This window comes from Carcharodon carcharias, chromosome 3 (assembly GCF_017639515.1).
Source record: "Carcharodon carcharias isolate sCarCar2 chromosome 3, sCarCar2.pri, whole genome shotgun sequence".
In the NCBI taxonomy this organism is placed as follows: Eukaryota; Metazoa; Chordata; class Chondrichthyes; order Lamniformes; family Lamnidae; genus Carcharodon; species Carcharodon carcharias.
Window position 1 is genome coordinate 201498814 of NC_054469.1, and position 17043 is coordinate 201515856.

Genomic DNA, 17043 nt, shown 5'->3' on the forward strand with positions numbered 1-17043 from the left:
GCAATCTCTCACGCGCTGTTTCCATCTCTCACACAGACTTTTTAGTTCCCATCCATTCTCTCTTGCAGACCCTCTTGTACACCCATATCTATACACCTGCATGTAGACACACAGATATCCACGTGCACAGGGATACGTACTTACTTTTTAAAATAATGAGGAGACACCTTGGGTGGTTTAAAGAGTTTGTGCTTTATAGGGTGTTGAATTTTGTGCTCACTATAACAGGAGGGAACACGTTCCATGTAGGTATCTGGTGCTGGTGTCAGGCATGTCAGGTCAGCTTTAGTGCAAATGGATTGGCTTGCTCAACTCTGCCTTGCAATGCCCTTTCACCAGAACTGCATTGCGTCAGTCTGTTTATCTATTTTCTACAACCAGCACATTGCCCTGTCTCTTTCTGATGTAGTCAGTTATTGCTGATTTATTCAATTGATTTGCACCACCACTGCCCCCACCCTCAACTGCAGGTTACTGCTCATTATTTTTAAAAAGGTTTTCCCTCCCCTGGCTCAGGTATTTCCAAAACTGTGGTCAGCTGTCTTGCTTTTGTGTCTCCTCCCTTCTTGGTCATCAGTCAGCCTGGAGGGCTGCACCAGAGCAGCTGAGTGACAACTGGTTTTCTGGAACTTGCCCACCTTTTGCAGGTCAGCACCTGCCAACTGTTTGTCTGCTTCCCACAGTAGCATGGTTAAAGTCAATGTGTCCAATGCCAACCTCTATCTGGGTACCCCATGACGCTAATTAATGAGTGGCATTAATAAGCTGCCCAACTTGTTGCTTTTGTAACCAGGAACTGTCTCATTCCAGTTGATTTTATTCCAAAGCTATGAATCATGTATCAAGTCATCCAGAATGTCCACAGGCTCGAAAGAAGGATAAAACCAGGATGAAAACCCAGTGGCCGATCCAATTTTGTCAGAAACCTGTTGGACGGGCTGGGTTAAACTTACCCCCTCCCCACAACCCCAGGATTATGATCATGTCTGTTTTCCTAACAAAATGAAAAATGAGGCCTCAGTCTCACATCCACCAGGGAGCTGACCTGATCTGACCTGACATGATGTGTCCCCAGTTTGCAGATTTAGAATCTGTTCAGCTATTTTTTTCTGCTTAGGCTGACTGTGGGTTTTGAACTCACAACGTGTTGTTTTCTCTCGTGCACCACAGCCAGTTCCCGTGCCTCCTACAGCAGCCAGCACAGCCACCTGGGCCCTGACCTGCGCCCACTGCAGTCTCCAGAGCACCACATCGACCCTATATATGAAGATAGAGTCTATCAAAAGCCCCCAATGAGGAGCCTAAGTCAAAGTCAAGGAGACCCGCTGCAGGCATCTCTTACAGGGACATATCGTACTAGTACAGGTACAGTGATGTATATAAAGCTGTCATGCTTGTCATCAAAGTGGTTTCTATCATGCTATATTCTGTTTTTGTAAATTATACACCTGCTACCTGTCCCCCCTGCCCACCACCACTTCCCCTCACAACCAATATGTTTACTTGCATCGTAGCTCTCAGTGAGAAATTTACACATAAAACAAAGAACAAACTTGCACTTATGGTGCACATTTGTTGATCTCAGTGTATTCCAAAGTGCCTCACAGCCAATTCAGTACACTTGAAGTGTGATGCTCTGTTGTAATGTGGGAAACGCAGCAACAGGTTTGTGTCCCAGAAACAACACTGAGATCATGACCAGATAACCTGTTTTAATGATTTTGGTTGAGGGATAAATATGGGTCAGGATACCAGGAAGAACTCCCCAGCTCTTCCTCAGATAGTGTTGTGGAATTATTTCTGCATGTTAGAGAGGGCGGGTATAGGGCCTCAGTTCAACATCACACCCAAAGGGCTCACAGAATCACAGAATGGTTCCAGCACAGAAGTAGGCCACATGACAGACCACAAAGGATTTGATGTGAGGAATGGTATTTGCTGTTACCTGCACTCCTGCAGTCTCCCTAAAATCACACCCCAGCAAGTCACGTTTGCCAGCAGTTGGAATGAGGCATTTATTCTGATCAGCAAAGACATTTTCAAAAGCCACTGCTGGATAAATTTCATTAATTATGGTTTAGCTTGACTAAATTAGTGAGCAGGAAAGATTGTGTTCTCCTGTGTTATGTAATTCATTGTATTTCACCTTTAAAAACTATTATTTTCCAGCACTGCCTCAGGACTTGATAACATTACTTCTGGCCTAATGTATTAGGGATCAAACAATCCATACCCATATAGCTGCTTATGTTGGCAGCCCATTTGCTCCACAAAGTCACGATTTAAGTCAAGTTTAGGGTTGCCAACTCTGGTTGGACGACGGCCTGAAGCTTTCATCACATGTCCTATTCACCCCAACCGTCTCGCTTCCATGATATTCCATGATTGGTTGCCCAAAGCTCCACCTTCCCACAACAATCACAAAGCGAACTGACTCTTCATTGCCCAAATGGATGATTTTGACTGCCAGCCAAACAACACTTTTCCCATCTCCAATATTTTTATAACTACTCAATGAAAAAACGTTCATAGAAAGTCTTCAAAAACACTCAATTCTTTTATCACCCCTATGATTTTTCTCCCGTGGTTGCTCCTGGCAGTATTCTTGAGATCAATCTTCAATTCATGGAGACTCAACGACAAACCTGGAGGGTTGGTAACCTTAAGTGAAGATGATTCAGTTATATGTGTTGTGTTGTGCTGGTTCTCAGACTAACAATGCTGCGTGCTCACACACACTAAGCTCAGTGCAATGACCTTACGCTCTCTGTGTGAGCTCTCCCAACAAACAATAGAATGCCCCTAAGGTTTACTGCTGTTGTTTAGAAAATGCTTCCAACAAATAAAGACTCTATTTCCTGGTCAAAAAGACAACGAAGAACTTCATAATTCTATCTTTTAATCACCATTCATGCCCATCAGAATCGTGTAACTGTTTATAACAGCAAAAACTTGCATTTATATCGTGCCTTTAATGTAACTAAGATAGTCCAAGGACTTTACATGAGTGCAAAAAGATAGAAATTGACATCGAATCAAAGAAGGAGCTATTAGGACAAAGGCTTGGTCACAAAGATCGGTTTTAAGGAGCATCTGAAAGAAAGAGGGAAAGGTGAGGTGATTTAGGGAGGGAATCCTATGGCTGATTTATATCCAACTCCATTTACCTGACTTAACTCCATATCTCTTGATATCCTTATCTAATGAAAATAACCTTCAGCATCACTTAAGATGTCCCTTATCTGCTTATATGCTCTGAAGAACCAGGCAAAGAAAATTCTCAAATTGAATTGACTTCACCAAGGCGTGAATATGAAACATTGGCACTGGTACAGCAGAATATGAAGGATATGCTGAAACTGTGGCTGGAAATTTCCACCCCTGTTGGCACCAGGCGTCATGGCAGGCGTAAGTGGACAATATGGCGAGGAGGCCAAAAATCGGTTTCACTCTGTCATGAAACCAGTTTACGAACATCAATGGCGAGCCGCATTTCCCACTGCCGCACCATCGGGAACATCATTGTAATACATCTGCACATAATTATAAGCTCTAGTCGCTGGAATCATCCCTCCACGCTGGATCATCCAAGCACAAGCACACCCACGTGTTTCACAGCTGCACATAAGCGACATGCACTTGGCGAGCTGCACTTCACTCGGGACTTTGAGGTTTGTTTGCCAGCTTGCTTCGGGCAGCACTCATCGTCATCAGCACCAGGCTTCACAGACAGCACCACATCACTTTTTGGGAGGCTCACAGGCAGATCTCTACCTACCAGACTAGCCGTAAAGCGGGGTGGCTTTTCAACAGCTGCAGGGCTAGGGCTTGCTTGGGGGAGGGGGAGAAGTGGCCTCAGGCAAGGGAAGAGGCTGCAGGGCGAGGGCTGTACTGGGAAAAGGCGTTTCCCAGGGTGTGTGTGTGGGGGCACATGTTGATCTGTGCAAGTGGCCTCAAGATGCTGAGGGCTGAGGACACAGTCTATAGAGGAGATGATGTCAGATGGAGATGTGCGGGTGTGTGTGAAAGACTGAGCGGTGATGTCCCTTGTGCTGGGAGTGAGTGAGATGCCAGTGAATATGTGATGGCCTTGTGAGTGAGTGAGTTTAGAGTGATGAAATGGTTGCCTTACCCTGGCGGCACAGAGGAGATCATTCATCCTCTTTCTGCGCTATATGGCCAACCTTTTCTGTGCAGCATTGGCACTGACCACCACTGCCACCGTCTCCCAAGCCGGAGTGGTGAGATTGCTGGACTTTCTGTGGTAAGAGCAGGGGTGGAGGACGACGGGCCTCCAAAAGGCATTCCAGTGATGGGCCATTGAACTCTTCTTGGCTTTCAGGGCCACATCTTCACTGGAGCAGGCCCGAGCTGCAAGCATTGAGCACTGTGTGCGCGGCTGCTGTTTAGATATGGCACCCAGAATGAGAAAATGATGTGGTAACGCCGTAGCGGGCAATTCAGAGGCTGCCTGCGAGATGGCTTGTTCCTGTGGCTGCATAATTAATGAGGCGGGAAGCGGACAATATGGCGCGAGAAACCACCGTTGCAGCTGGCGGGTAAAATGTTCTTTTACCCACCCGCTACCGCACTTAATGCAAATCTGGGATGATTCCGCCCTGTCTATGCTGTTACTATAGTGAGTTTGGATGACCTAATTTAAGTCCTTCAGTGGGCAATAAAGTAGAAATCTCGTATTGTGGGTGGAATTTTACCAGAAAATGCTATAAGCGATTCAAAGCTCCATTGACTTCGCCAAGACCAGAAGACCCACCAGTGGGAGGGACTGTAAAATTCCACCCTGAGAGACCATATAATGACTGGTGTGGAAAATGGGAACATTTTGAACTGACCACTGATGGGTGCTGTCTTGGGATTGAAGCTGAGACATGGGCCCAGTATTTTCCACAGAGCTGATCCCACTTCACTGGCAGCACTTAGCTACAAACCCATTTCTGTGTGTAAACAAGGCTTCCGACACACACGGAAGAAATTCCCAACCTCGACATGGGTCAGAGCAGAGGAAGCTTGTTCTGTATATGATCATGTTACACTTGACCCAAGAGTGCTTGATACCAGCACTGAGGTAAAGTAGCCTCTGCTTCAACCCTGCAACCCTTCGATTACAGTGCATTCCCCTAACTCTGGCCTCTTATCCGTTTGCCACTTCCTTCGTTCCATCTTTGCCTTTCCCTTTTCCTCACATGGTATCACCTTGAACCAGAGCTTCAGCATCAGGGCCATGGAACACATGAGCTCTGCAGTCCAGAGCTGAGAACACTGGCTATGCCATAGGTCCTAAATGGTGGAACCTCTCCCTAAACTTCTCTACCTCTCCCTCCTCCTTTTGCACAGTTCTTAAACCTACCCCTTTACTTAGCTTTTGGTCAGTCTAATTGCTCCCTTTGACTTGGTGTCATTTTCTTTTGTCCGGTAACACTCCTGTGGAAGTTCCTTTGGAAATTTTTATTGCATGATTATAAGTGCAAGTTGGTGTTGTTTTTTCTTATTTTTAAATTTAAGGGATTCTGTATTTTGTGGCCAAATCTTTCTAAAAACATGACGAAGCAACAAATTTGATTAATATGCGTGACTGTCACTTAGCACCAACTTGGTGGATGACTCTTCTGAATCTTCTTTCCTCTGCGAAAAATAATCTGTGAGACATTTTTGGGCAGAAGTAGTGCTCATGACAAACATCAGTTGCATCTTAAATGATGTGATTCTAAGTGGAAAGATCTCTTTTGGCAGCAATACTGATTTACCCTACCTTTGCCATGGAACTGGAGTTGTCCAGGAATAACCCATTTCGACAAAAATAATCCTATGCAGCGTTTTGCCTTAATTAGTTCACACTTAAATAAGATGCCTGGTTTTCCTTTGGGCTGAGAAGCTTCCCTTTGAAACAGGGCAGCAGTGAAGTTCCATCACAACTGATCCACTGCATGGAAGACTGGGGAACGGTTATGGAAGTAATTGCCTATGCCCCTAGTTGATGACGGTCAGGGCACACGACATAGTCCCTTACCGGCTTTCTGCACAGGAGTCTCCTTCCTATTTTCTCGGAAGAATTGGCTGTGAATATTTGAAAGGAAGATGATTTTTGATCTGCAGATTAAATTTCACTACTGTTTCGTTTTGGTAGTAATGGGCACAGTCTGGCATTCATGTGCCTGTGCCACTCAGTAACTCTGTGTACAGCATCCACACAGGAGTACCAGGAACTGAGAATCTCATAAGAAAGATGACAATTTCAAAGAGAAACTAAAGGGAAAATGCAAGCCACGGGTAAGTGCTTATCAATGATAGTACTGGCCGTTAAAGCTATCCATTGCTGCATCGTTATGAAATCAACAGCTGTGAGCTAAGAGTGTGCCGCTCAGCCACTCTCATAGCTTTTTTACAAGAGCCAAAGCTCTTTCTCAAGTGGAGCATTTCAGCCAGTTCTTTGCCTCAATGTACTTAACAGAGCTTGATCAAATTCAGCTCCAGACTTCTCAAGTTATAGGCTACCCTGGGGATGCTGCAGCTGAACTTTGGATAGATATATTCTTAATACTGTCGTGACATCTTCTCATTGTGCCTGATAAACTATATGATCTCTGAGGTTTCTCTAAGAAGACAGCTGTTATTATTTCTTCCTCATGTGATATCCCCTTGAACCTTTCAGAGCTTTCAGTTTCAGGGCCATGGTACGCATAGCTTTGCAGTCTGGAGCTGAGAACACTGGTTGACGATAATACTGAGCAGCCATCTTAACATTTCGGGTGCTTGAGTGAATGAATGTCATTCACTTTCAGTCATTCATTGCACATTATTCTTTTTATTGAGTGCGTTATTTTGTATATATTGTTAAGATAGTCTAGTGGTTATGTTGTTAGACTAGTAACCCTGATGGCTGAATTAATAACCTGGAGAACGTGGCAAATCTTTCTACTGCAGTTTGTGAATTAAATTCCTTTTAAGATATATGGAGATAAAAAAAAGTATTAGTAATAATTACCATGAAGCTATTGGATTAATCCAACTAGTTCACAAATGTCCTGTTGGGGAGGAAACCTGCTGTCTTTATCCAGTCTGGCCTTTTTGTGACTCCAGCCCCACGCGAATGTGGTTGACTCCCAACTGCCCTCCAAAGTGACCCGGAAAATCACTCAGCTTGACACTTTTTGTGCTTTGCAGTGCAACCCTCCCTGTCTTCAGCACCCCAGTGGCAGCATCAAGGACATCCAGGTCAGATATATCCACTTAATCAAGTGAGTGAGACTGTCCTACTCTGAGACCTCTTCATGGGAACCATCTAGACAAATTTAAAGATTACTGTTGTACAGGACTACTGCCTTTACCCTGTCGCAGCATGAAACGATGGCCTGAATTGTCAGCTCAGCTGGCGGGTGTGGTCGGCAGGCCCAGGGGCGGTCAGGAAACAGACCACCAACCACGATCGGCCCCCGACCACGATTTCACGGTTGGCAGGCCAATTAACGCCCAGCCAGCATGAAATGTGCGTTGCAAAGCTCAGTGCTGCCAGGGCAATGACATTTCTGCAAGTGCCTTAACGGGATGAACATAAATTGTTGTAATAAAAGGAGACAATATAATGCATTTGTGGAACTAAGGACACTGTTCAAGGAATCTATGACTGCCTCAGAATTGTTTTACTTATAAGCCCGTACTTTGGTTCTTTTCTTTACTGTTTGGCACATCCTGTTCTAAGAGCTGTTAGATTTAATGCTTTGTGAACTGCAGATGCTTGCCTGAGATTATGCAGTTAAAGCTGTATCAAGCAAATGGAACAAGATGTAATTCAGACTGTATTTGCTAGCTATATTTATTGCAGTGAAGGGCTCAGTTGTGGTGCAAGGCACAGTCAAAGATCTAGCTCTGAGCAGAAAAGAAAGAAGGAACGTGCCTTTCCTTCTTGTGTTTCACAAGTTCAGGATGTCCCAAAACGCTTCATAGCCAATGACTTATTTTTCAAATGTTGTCACAGTTGTAGCGTATGAAATGCAACAGCCTGGTTGTGCACAGGAAGCTCCCGTTAAACAGCATTGTGATATTGACCTGATAAACTCGGTATACTTCCTAAGTGGTGCTGGTTGAGGGATAATTATGAGCCAGAACACTGATCCTGCTCTTCTTCAAAATAGTGTTGTGGGATTTTTTTTTATGTCCACTTGAGAGAGCAGAAAGTTTAACATTTCATTCAAAAGATGGCATCTCCAATTGTCCATCTAAATATGGCACTCAAACCTCTAGAGTGGGACCTGAACCCACAACATCTGGACTCAAAGACAAAAATGCCACCAACTGAGCTACAGCTGAAGTAATTCAGGAAATGATGGTATGGTGATGTTCGCCATTTTTTTTATTTTTTATAAAGTGTCACTTGCAAGAGGAAGAGAAGACTGAGGGGGATCGGGGATAAGGGGTTGTCCACAGTTTTGAGGGCCTGGCAGAGAATTAATTAAGTAGGAGAGAGCTTGTTATGTCTTGGTTTCAAAACAGTGAGAACCTAGAGAAGAGGAAGACCATATAGAATGTTGAGAGGAATAAGAGTGCACAAGCAAAGACCTTAATCGCACTGATATAATGCAGGGACGTAAGAGGAGCTAATTAAGTTGTAAGTATTTCCAATGTTACTTGTACTTTATAACAAAATAATAACTCTTTGTTCCTCTTTCTAACTTTAAGCCAATATCATATAATATATGTCCTGAACATCATCTATTCAGAGAGCCAGTGCTTTTCTGAACCACATGCTAGCCATCTAACCAACAGACCTAACAGGTCCCTTAACGTATTTGGTAGGTAGTTGGAATAAACTATTCCTTCTTGTGGGGAGTCCAGAGGAAGGGGGCATAAATTTAAAATTAGAGCTAGGCTGTTCAAGGGCGCGACTAGGAAGCACTTCTTTACACTAAAGGTGATGAAGATCTATAACTCTTTCTCTCTCTCTCAAAAAGCATTTGAAGTTTGGGATTAATTGTAAATTTCCAAACTGAGTTTGATAGACTATTGATTGGCAAGCATATTATGAGTTATGGAATCAAAGTAGGGAGATGGAGTTACGAGGCAGATCAAAAATGATCTGATTGAATGGCAGAACAGACTCAAGGGGCTGAATGGCCTACTCCCATTCCTGTTTCCATGCTACCCATAGCAGGAGGTACAATATATTTTTCATATTTTGTTTATTGAAGTCTGATGCATTAGGCTGTAATAAAGATGAGGGACCTTAGTTATGTAGAGAGATTGGAGAGCTGGGATTGTTCTCCTTAGAGCACATTATTTAAAGGAGATTTTATGGAGGTGTTCAAAATTATGAAGAGTTTTGATAGAGTAAATAAGGAGAAACTGTTCCCACTGGAAGGAGAAAATGGAAACGGTTGTATGGGTGCACTTTGTCCTTGTCGTTGACTTGATATTGAAAGATGTCACATGGTGAAAGCAAAATGATTCAGCTAGGTTCTTTCAGCTGTCGATTGTATTTAATCCCTCCGTAGTCATAATTATCAAGCTTATCTAGTGGCTCAGAAAGCACATTCAGAAGCCTGAGTGCATGTTATATGCATTAAAACTGTGACCTACACTTTTATATTGTCTTTCTTGATGGAACAAGAAACAAAGTCTAATAAAAGGTGATGTGCCATGACAATATGTTTCTTGAAGGAAGGTTAAAAGGTTTGGGGTAAAAATGCCTCCATTGGAACCATTGTAAAGAATGAAAGTGTTGGGTCCCAGTGTGAAAATAGCTGCCATCAACAATGATACGTTGATACAGAAGATCTCAAGGACAATGGTGAATCACCATGGTTACGTCCAGTAAGAGTTTTCATTGCTAAGTTTCACTGCAAGTTTTTGTGAATAAATCTTTTGTATAAGTCACCTTAATGGTTCCATCTTCTACCTGCAGATTTCAAATCCCTTTAGTGAGATGAGAGACTATATTCCAGTCACTGGAGCATTTCACATTGATTGCTCAGTTATCTCTGTGGCTCTTTGACAGCATTTCATCACGCCAAGCACCTTTTGTTCATGTTACTATTTAGTAAATGCATTAGTGTATTTTCACTGTTATGTTCTAGTCTGCCTTGCTCTCCCCATGTCAGCTGTGGCTCAATGGCAGTTCTCTCTCCCCTCTGGGTTCTGGGTTCCAGTTCTACTCCAGAGACTTGAGCACCAAATCTAAACCCACACTTCAATGCACTACTGAGGGAGGGCTGCAGTATTGGAGGTGCTGTCTTTTGAATGAGATGTTAAACTAAGGGACTCTCAGATGGATGTAAATGACCCTACATCAGGTGATTTCTCACATTGATAAAAACAAAAAGCTGCGGATGCTGGAAATCCAAAACAAAACTAAAAATACCCAGAAAAGCTCAGCAGGTCTGACAGCATCTGCGGGGAGGAACACAGTTAACGTTTCGAGTCCGTATGACTCTTCAACAGAACAGATTTCTTACATTGTCTTGGCCAATGCTAATCTTTAAACAATGTCTAAAGCAGATTATCTGGTCATTATCTCATTGTTGTTATATCACTGGGACTTAGGCCTGAATTTTCCACTTGTCGGGCATGCGCGATCGGTGGGCCTGGTAGTGGACAGGGCATGGGCCCCTAACCATGATTTCACACTGGCTGACCAGTTAACAGGCAGCCAGCATGAATCGCGCACTGAGAAAGGCTCAGCACCGCCAGTGGGGGCAGGAAAAGGGCGGCGCTGATGTCACCGGGGGCGTTGCTGAGCGTTTCCACTGAGCTCCCTGAAGGCAGACAGCTGCCTCTGGGAGCTGCAGAACGCCACAGAATAAAACAAAACAGCAACAATGCTGCAAAATATGTCCATGCAGCACAATCAAGCATATGAAAGCATACCTCATTAAAAAAAATGTCCACAGGCATCTCTTTTTATTTTATTTCCCCACGGAGATTTCATCCCGCCCTGGATCGAGGCTTGAGCAAAATTGTAAAGGCCGATTGGCGCGTCCGCCAAATGTAAAAGTGGACTGGCCGTGAAAAATCGCTTTCAGTTGCCTCCTTAATGGATTTAATTGCCCACTTAATTGTCGGTGGGCGCACTTCCTACTGCCACGCGCGCCCGTCGACCTGAAGATTGTTCGCGTGCGGGGCTACGTCAGGATGCTCGTCTGAGGTCATCCCATGCTATTTCACATCCAATCCAGTCGGGCCCGACCCCAGCCGCAAAGCGTAAAATTCTGCCCCTAGTTATGTTCAAATTGGCTGCCATGTTTCCTTTGGGGAGTGCTGTGGTCCTAAAAGATGCAATCGAATCCCAAGTTTGTTCTTTTCCTTCCCCTCCTTCAATCTCTCCTTGAGGCACTGGCCATTCAGGGGAATGGTTCCGCAGGCATTCTCACCATTCTTGTATATCACCCAAGTGACCATTCTCCATCCCACACATGCTGTGCCAGCCCTGGGAGCACTTTGTACTTCCATTGTGTGTGCTGTTACCAAGTGTGGTTATCATTACGTGATGAACCCAAAGCGTTCATCCCTCCAAAACAACAGCTGGTTCTTCAAAAATAAATCAAGTCTCCCAAGTGAAGCCACTAATTCCAATACATCTTTGGGCATTGGCTGAAATAATTAAGGTGGATGACCATTATAATTAAAGTTGAATTACATTGAATGACAGTAAACACACTGGTGCTCTTAATGACATTGCATCTTGTATAATGTAGTTAGAGAGAGTGGGCTTTTCCCTGAGTGGCATGTTGAAAGGCCTTCATAGCTGCCAAGCTGCTCTTTATTGTCAGTCTTCACAACTCACCTCAAACTAAGAAGGTTGCTGTGTAGCTTCCAACTACTTCTACATAGGAAGTCTGATACGTAAGTGGAATTATATGGAATTTAAAGCACAGAAACAGCCATTTTGTCGAACTGATCTATGCTGGCATTCAAGCTACATGGGAGCTTCCTCCCACCCTGTTTCATCTAACCATACCAGCAAAACTTTCTATTCCTTTCCCCCTGATGCTCTTATCTAGCTTCTCCTTAAAGGCATCTGTGCTGATCTAACTCAGTTTGTTAGTTTGTTTGGTGCTTCAAAGTGAGTCATTTTATAAAGCATGGAACAACTCGATATATCTAAAATGCCACTTGATAACATAAAGATGCGCAACTTATTCAGGCATAGATCAGAGCTCACCACCCCTAAGCCTGGGCATAGATTAAATTGCAGCTGATTAAATACTCTCCTCTCTGTCACAGTTCCCAGGAGTTTGAGATTAAAAACAGAAAATGCTGGAAGTGCACGCACCAGCATCTGAAACATAAATTTGATGTGTTGGATTTCATTTTTACCCCACTTGCCCCATAAATATATCAGGTCCCCGCAGCCGCAACCCCCCCCCCCCCCACCCCCCGCCAACCATCCCTTGAAAATTCGATGAGGAGGTGTGACATTTCACAGGTTTGTCAGAATAGAAGCCAGTTCTATGTCAATGTGAATTGTTTTCCCTTTACACAATATTCCCAAGACATTTAACACTTTAGCAGATCGATGATCATGGAGGAAGTCAATGCTGTGTAGTTAAGTACAGCTGAGAGCTGTGGTTTGCTAATTAGTTGTTCTGGGAATTAATTTGGCCAAAGGGTTTTTTAGTGTATGTTATCAGAAACATTTTGTTCTCTATAATTAACTTGTACAAAGAAAGAGTCTTTTTCACTACTTGAATGGCCCACCAGTCATTTGCACTATTTAAATGCGCCATGTGCCATTAGCATTATTTAAATATGCTGGGTGACACTTTCATTATTTAAATGTGTTGCAAGTCATTTGCACTATTTAAATGTGCCTTATGTCATTTACGCTATTTAAATGCATGGCGAGTCATTTAAACCATTTAAATGCACCGTATGTCATTTGCATTATTTAAATATATGAATCATTTGCACTATTTAAATAGGCCACACGTCATTTGCACCAGTTAAGTGTACCATGTACGCTGATAATGATCCCACAAATTGTATGGGCGTAAGAGAGGCTTCATTGGTGGATAATGTCAGTTATTAAGTAAACATGTTCTGACGCTCGTTAAATAATACAGTTAACTAAAAGTGCATTCCATTACCAGGTGTGAATGCTCCCTGTAGCCATTCATTATTTTGTCAAAGTGCTAGGACATAAATGCACACATTTTGTTTTCTTCCTCTCCTGTTTGCTTCTTGCTGGGACACTCTTCCCTGGGCACTTGTTGACTTCTGTTATCCAAACAAGTAGGCAATAGTCATTTTGTAAGCCTTTCTAGCATTTGTTGGCAGTCTATTAAAATTCTCATGGCCCACCCCACCCTACCACTGTAACATCCTCCATGCTTAGAACTATCATGTGTTCCTCCAATTCTGGCCTCTTCTCCATCCCCTTCATCCTTTATCCATATCCCACTCCTTTCACCCCAGCATTGGCAGCTGTGCCTTCAGCTGCCTAGGTCCTGAACTCTGGAAATTATCTCCCTACACCTCTCTGTCTCTTTACCCTCCTTTAAGCTGGTCTCTAAAGGCTACCAATTCGACCAACTTTTGGTCACCTGTCCTAATGTCACTTTTTAGTCTGATGACGCTTCTGCACCTTGGGATGCTTTACCATGTTAAAGGCACTACATAAATACAAGTTGTTGATGATATTTGACAGCAGGAGGGAAAAATCTTCTGAGTTCATTATGCACAGTCCTCACTCTGTATCCACGTGCTTACCTCTACCAGGAGTCAATGGTAGCAATCAGGAAATGGAACCTGGCCAGTTTTCCTTTCCCTTATGCATGGATCCAGAGGCTGGTTATAGATCCCAATTGCAATGAGATCAGCAAATTCAGCACAGATTAGCACATCCATTTTTTAAGAGCTGCTTTCAGAGTACTAAGCATGATGCTATGCAGCCAGCAAACTATTAATAATGATTTACTCCTCTCCTTCTGTTGACTATGATACCATGAATGCCAGCTGCCCTAGAAAGTGTGTGCTAGTCGAGTCTTGTATTAGACTATGGGGAGCAGCATCGGAGCCAAGCCTCATCTTATTCTCTGAATGTAGGTACTGTGCGTTTACTGCCTATCCTTGGTTGGCAAGCAAAGGCGCTGTTTAGAGCTGAGTGACCTAAATGGAAAGTTGGGAGTCAAGCACGTAGTGTGGGACTGGCACCACATATCAGCCAAACCTTTCAGGTCCATCAGGTTCTCTTCCATGAAAAGTAAGCTAGCTTTTTAGTAAAGTTTCATAGTTATCTTTTTCTGATGGCCCCCCACAAATGGACAGGTTTTGAACTCACACTCTCTGGGATCCATACCATAACCACTGCAGTTCAATACTGAAGATGTCCTGAGTTAATAACCAAGCGTACTTTCAACAGACATCATTGGATAGTGATAGTGATTGCTCCCATTGGCTCCCGGTAGAGGCATGCATATGAGAACCTGGGTCAGTGTTCCCTTCCCATTGTATTCGTTCCTCTCAATCCATGATTTTAGCATTACTAAAAGTACAGGTTCTATAATATATGAAGAAGAGAAGCTATCATTAGTTACCAAACAAAGTCCATTGTAATGTTCTAATCTGATTAGGTCCCATTGATCAAAATAATCTATGAACAATTGATCTACCAACATCAGGTTCACAACATCAATTTTTAACCCAAAACTTAAAAAAGCAAAGCAGATTAAAGAAGACTGTTTGAAAGTTTGGGATTTCCACATGCATCCCCTTCATTGAATTTAATTCTATTCCTCGCCAGCCTGGACATTTTATTGCAAATACCCTTTGTAGTAGCTGTTCAGATTTGTTTAAAATGAGTTTACTCCTTCAGTGTACACTTCACCTGTTTAAAACATAAATTAGGCCTTTTCCGATTGGTGGCAGGTTTTAATGTCAAGATGAAAGACACAGCCTTCACAATGCAATCAGTATTCAAATTTAACATATTAGCTAACAGAAGCACCAATAGAAATGAAATACCTCAGAATGTCCCAAAGTGCTTTAAGTCAATGAAGTATTAAGTTAAGACAGTGCTGTAATATAGGAAACGTGAGGCACACAATAGCAATATGATAACTGTCTGATAGTCTGTTTCTAGGTTTGGATTGAGAATTTAAATATGACCAGGACACTTGGAAGAATTCCCCTGCTCATCTTCAAAATAGTGCCATGAGATTTTAAGTTCACCTGAGAGTCTCTATTTAACATCGCATCTGAAAGACGGTGCAGCATTCCCTCAGTACTGCACTGGAGTGTCAGCCTAGGTTTTGCATGTAGGCTTCTGGAGTAGCACTTGAACCCACAGCCTTCTGACTCACACATGAGAGAGTTATCAACTGAGCCATAATTGGCAAGGCAGAAGTAATTTATTCATTGCAAAGGGCTTTGGGATGTCTAGAAGTTATGAAAATGCACTATAGGAATACAGGTTCTTTAGATCATGGCTGATCTGTACCCAACTTGATTTGCTCATCTTTGATCCATATCCCTTCATGTCATTACCTCATAATAAACACAATGGACTGTCAGGGAGCCAAGGGCCTACTCTAATTAAAGATGATTAAAAGGCAACAATTCTTTCGAAGTCTTCTGTAGGTGTGAAATGTGATTTGTTTTATTTTCTGACTGTGAAATGCTTAACAGGATTCTGACGTTAATTTTGTGTCCCCCCTCAAACCCCCTCCCTGTACATATATGTGGTGTTCCTTTTGCCTAGACCTGGTGAACCATTTCTGTGAGCAGGTCCTGAGTTTCTTGCTTTGTCCCTACTTTCCCATTGTAGCCCCGTCCTCCCCTGCTGTTGACTCCGTACCCTTGCAGCGCACGGGCAGCCAGAACACGGCGACCTACCAGAGGCCCAGCTATGCCACCGGCCCGGCAGCCAATTATGGGGACCCTTACCGGACACTGCAGTACTGTCCTTCGGTAGAATCGCCGTACAGCAAGTCTGGACCAGCCATCCCACCTGAGGGCACATTGGCACGGTCACCTTCCATTGACAGCATTCAGAAGGATCCCAGGTGAGTGACAGCTTCTTTCATGTTGTTTTATTTTCCAGGAGAATGCTGTTATGATGAAGACCAACTTTCGTGTCACAGAGAAAGGTTAACTGATTGTTTAAGGCGATGGATAGGCTGCCATTCACTCCCTCCACCACTGGCAAACAGTAGCAGCAGTGTGTACTATTTACATGATGCATTGCAGCAACTTGCCAAGGCTTTTTTTGACAGTACCTTCCAAATCTGCAACCTTCACCACACAGAAAAACGCAGGCAGCGGATGTATGGAAACACTGCCAACTGCAAGCCCCCCTCCAAGTCATATGTCATTCTGACTTGGAACTATATTACTGTTTCTTCATCATCATTGGGCCAAAGTCCTTGAACTCCCTCCCTCACTGTGGATGTACCTAGACCACGCAGACTTCAGTGGTTCATGAAGGCAGCTCACCACCGTCTCAAGGGCAATTATGGATTAACAATAAATGCTAGCCTTGCCAATAATCCTCACATCCCATGAGTGAATTAAAAATATATATGTATATATACAATATATATAAAATTTTCCTTCCCTACCCCATTTCAAAGCTTTCCTTTTTTCTTTTTCATATGTCTTGGAAATTCACCACCCCTAGGATAGCTTCTTCCAACAGCCATTCTTCACTCTGCCACTAGGAGGTGCACTTGTTCAGTGCGGGTTTTTTTTCTCAATCGTTGCTCCCTTTTATCTCTCCCTTGCACCAAGACACAATGACTTCTAGCTGCAAGAGCACCTAGGACACCAATGCACCAGTTTGTTCCAACACGCTATTCTCAGTGAGTTGTCCTCCTTGGACTGCAAGGCTCAAGAAGATCTAGACCAAGGCTTGCCCCAAGGCCATCTTCAAAGCCACTTAATTATCATCTGACACTCGATGTACTGCATTAAATTGACAACAGGTTTGCTGGTCTTGTTACACTCTCAGTTGCCAAACTGCACACTGGAAATTCCATTGGGCATATGCAAGGGACTTGCTGCAAATTATTCCACTGCATAACTGCGTTCAAAAGT

At 43.4% G+C, this 17043-nt stretch overlaps 1 protein-coding gene across 1 annotated transcript in view; it reads left to right on the forward strand.

Annotated features, from left to right (window-relative positions):
• Positions 1 to 17043, forward strand: part of LOC121276499 (catenin delta-2-like) — a 943152-nt gene that overhangs the window by 483439 nt on the left and 442670 nt on the right. Inside the window, exons 7-8 of the mRNA XM_041184989.1 lie at positions 1171 to 1365; positions 15776 to 16013. Coding sequence (XP_041040923.1) covers positions 1171 to 1365; positions 15776 to 16013 — 433 coding nt within the window. The remainder of the gene's footprint in view (positions 1 to 1170; positions 1366 to 15775; positions 16014 to 17043) is intronic.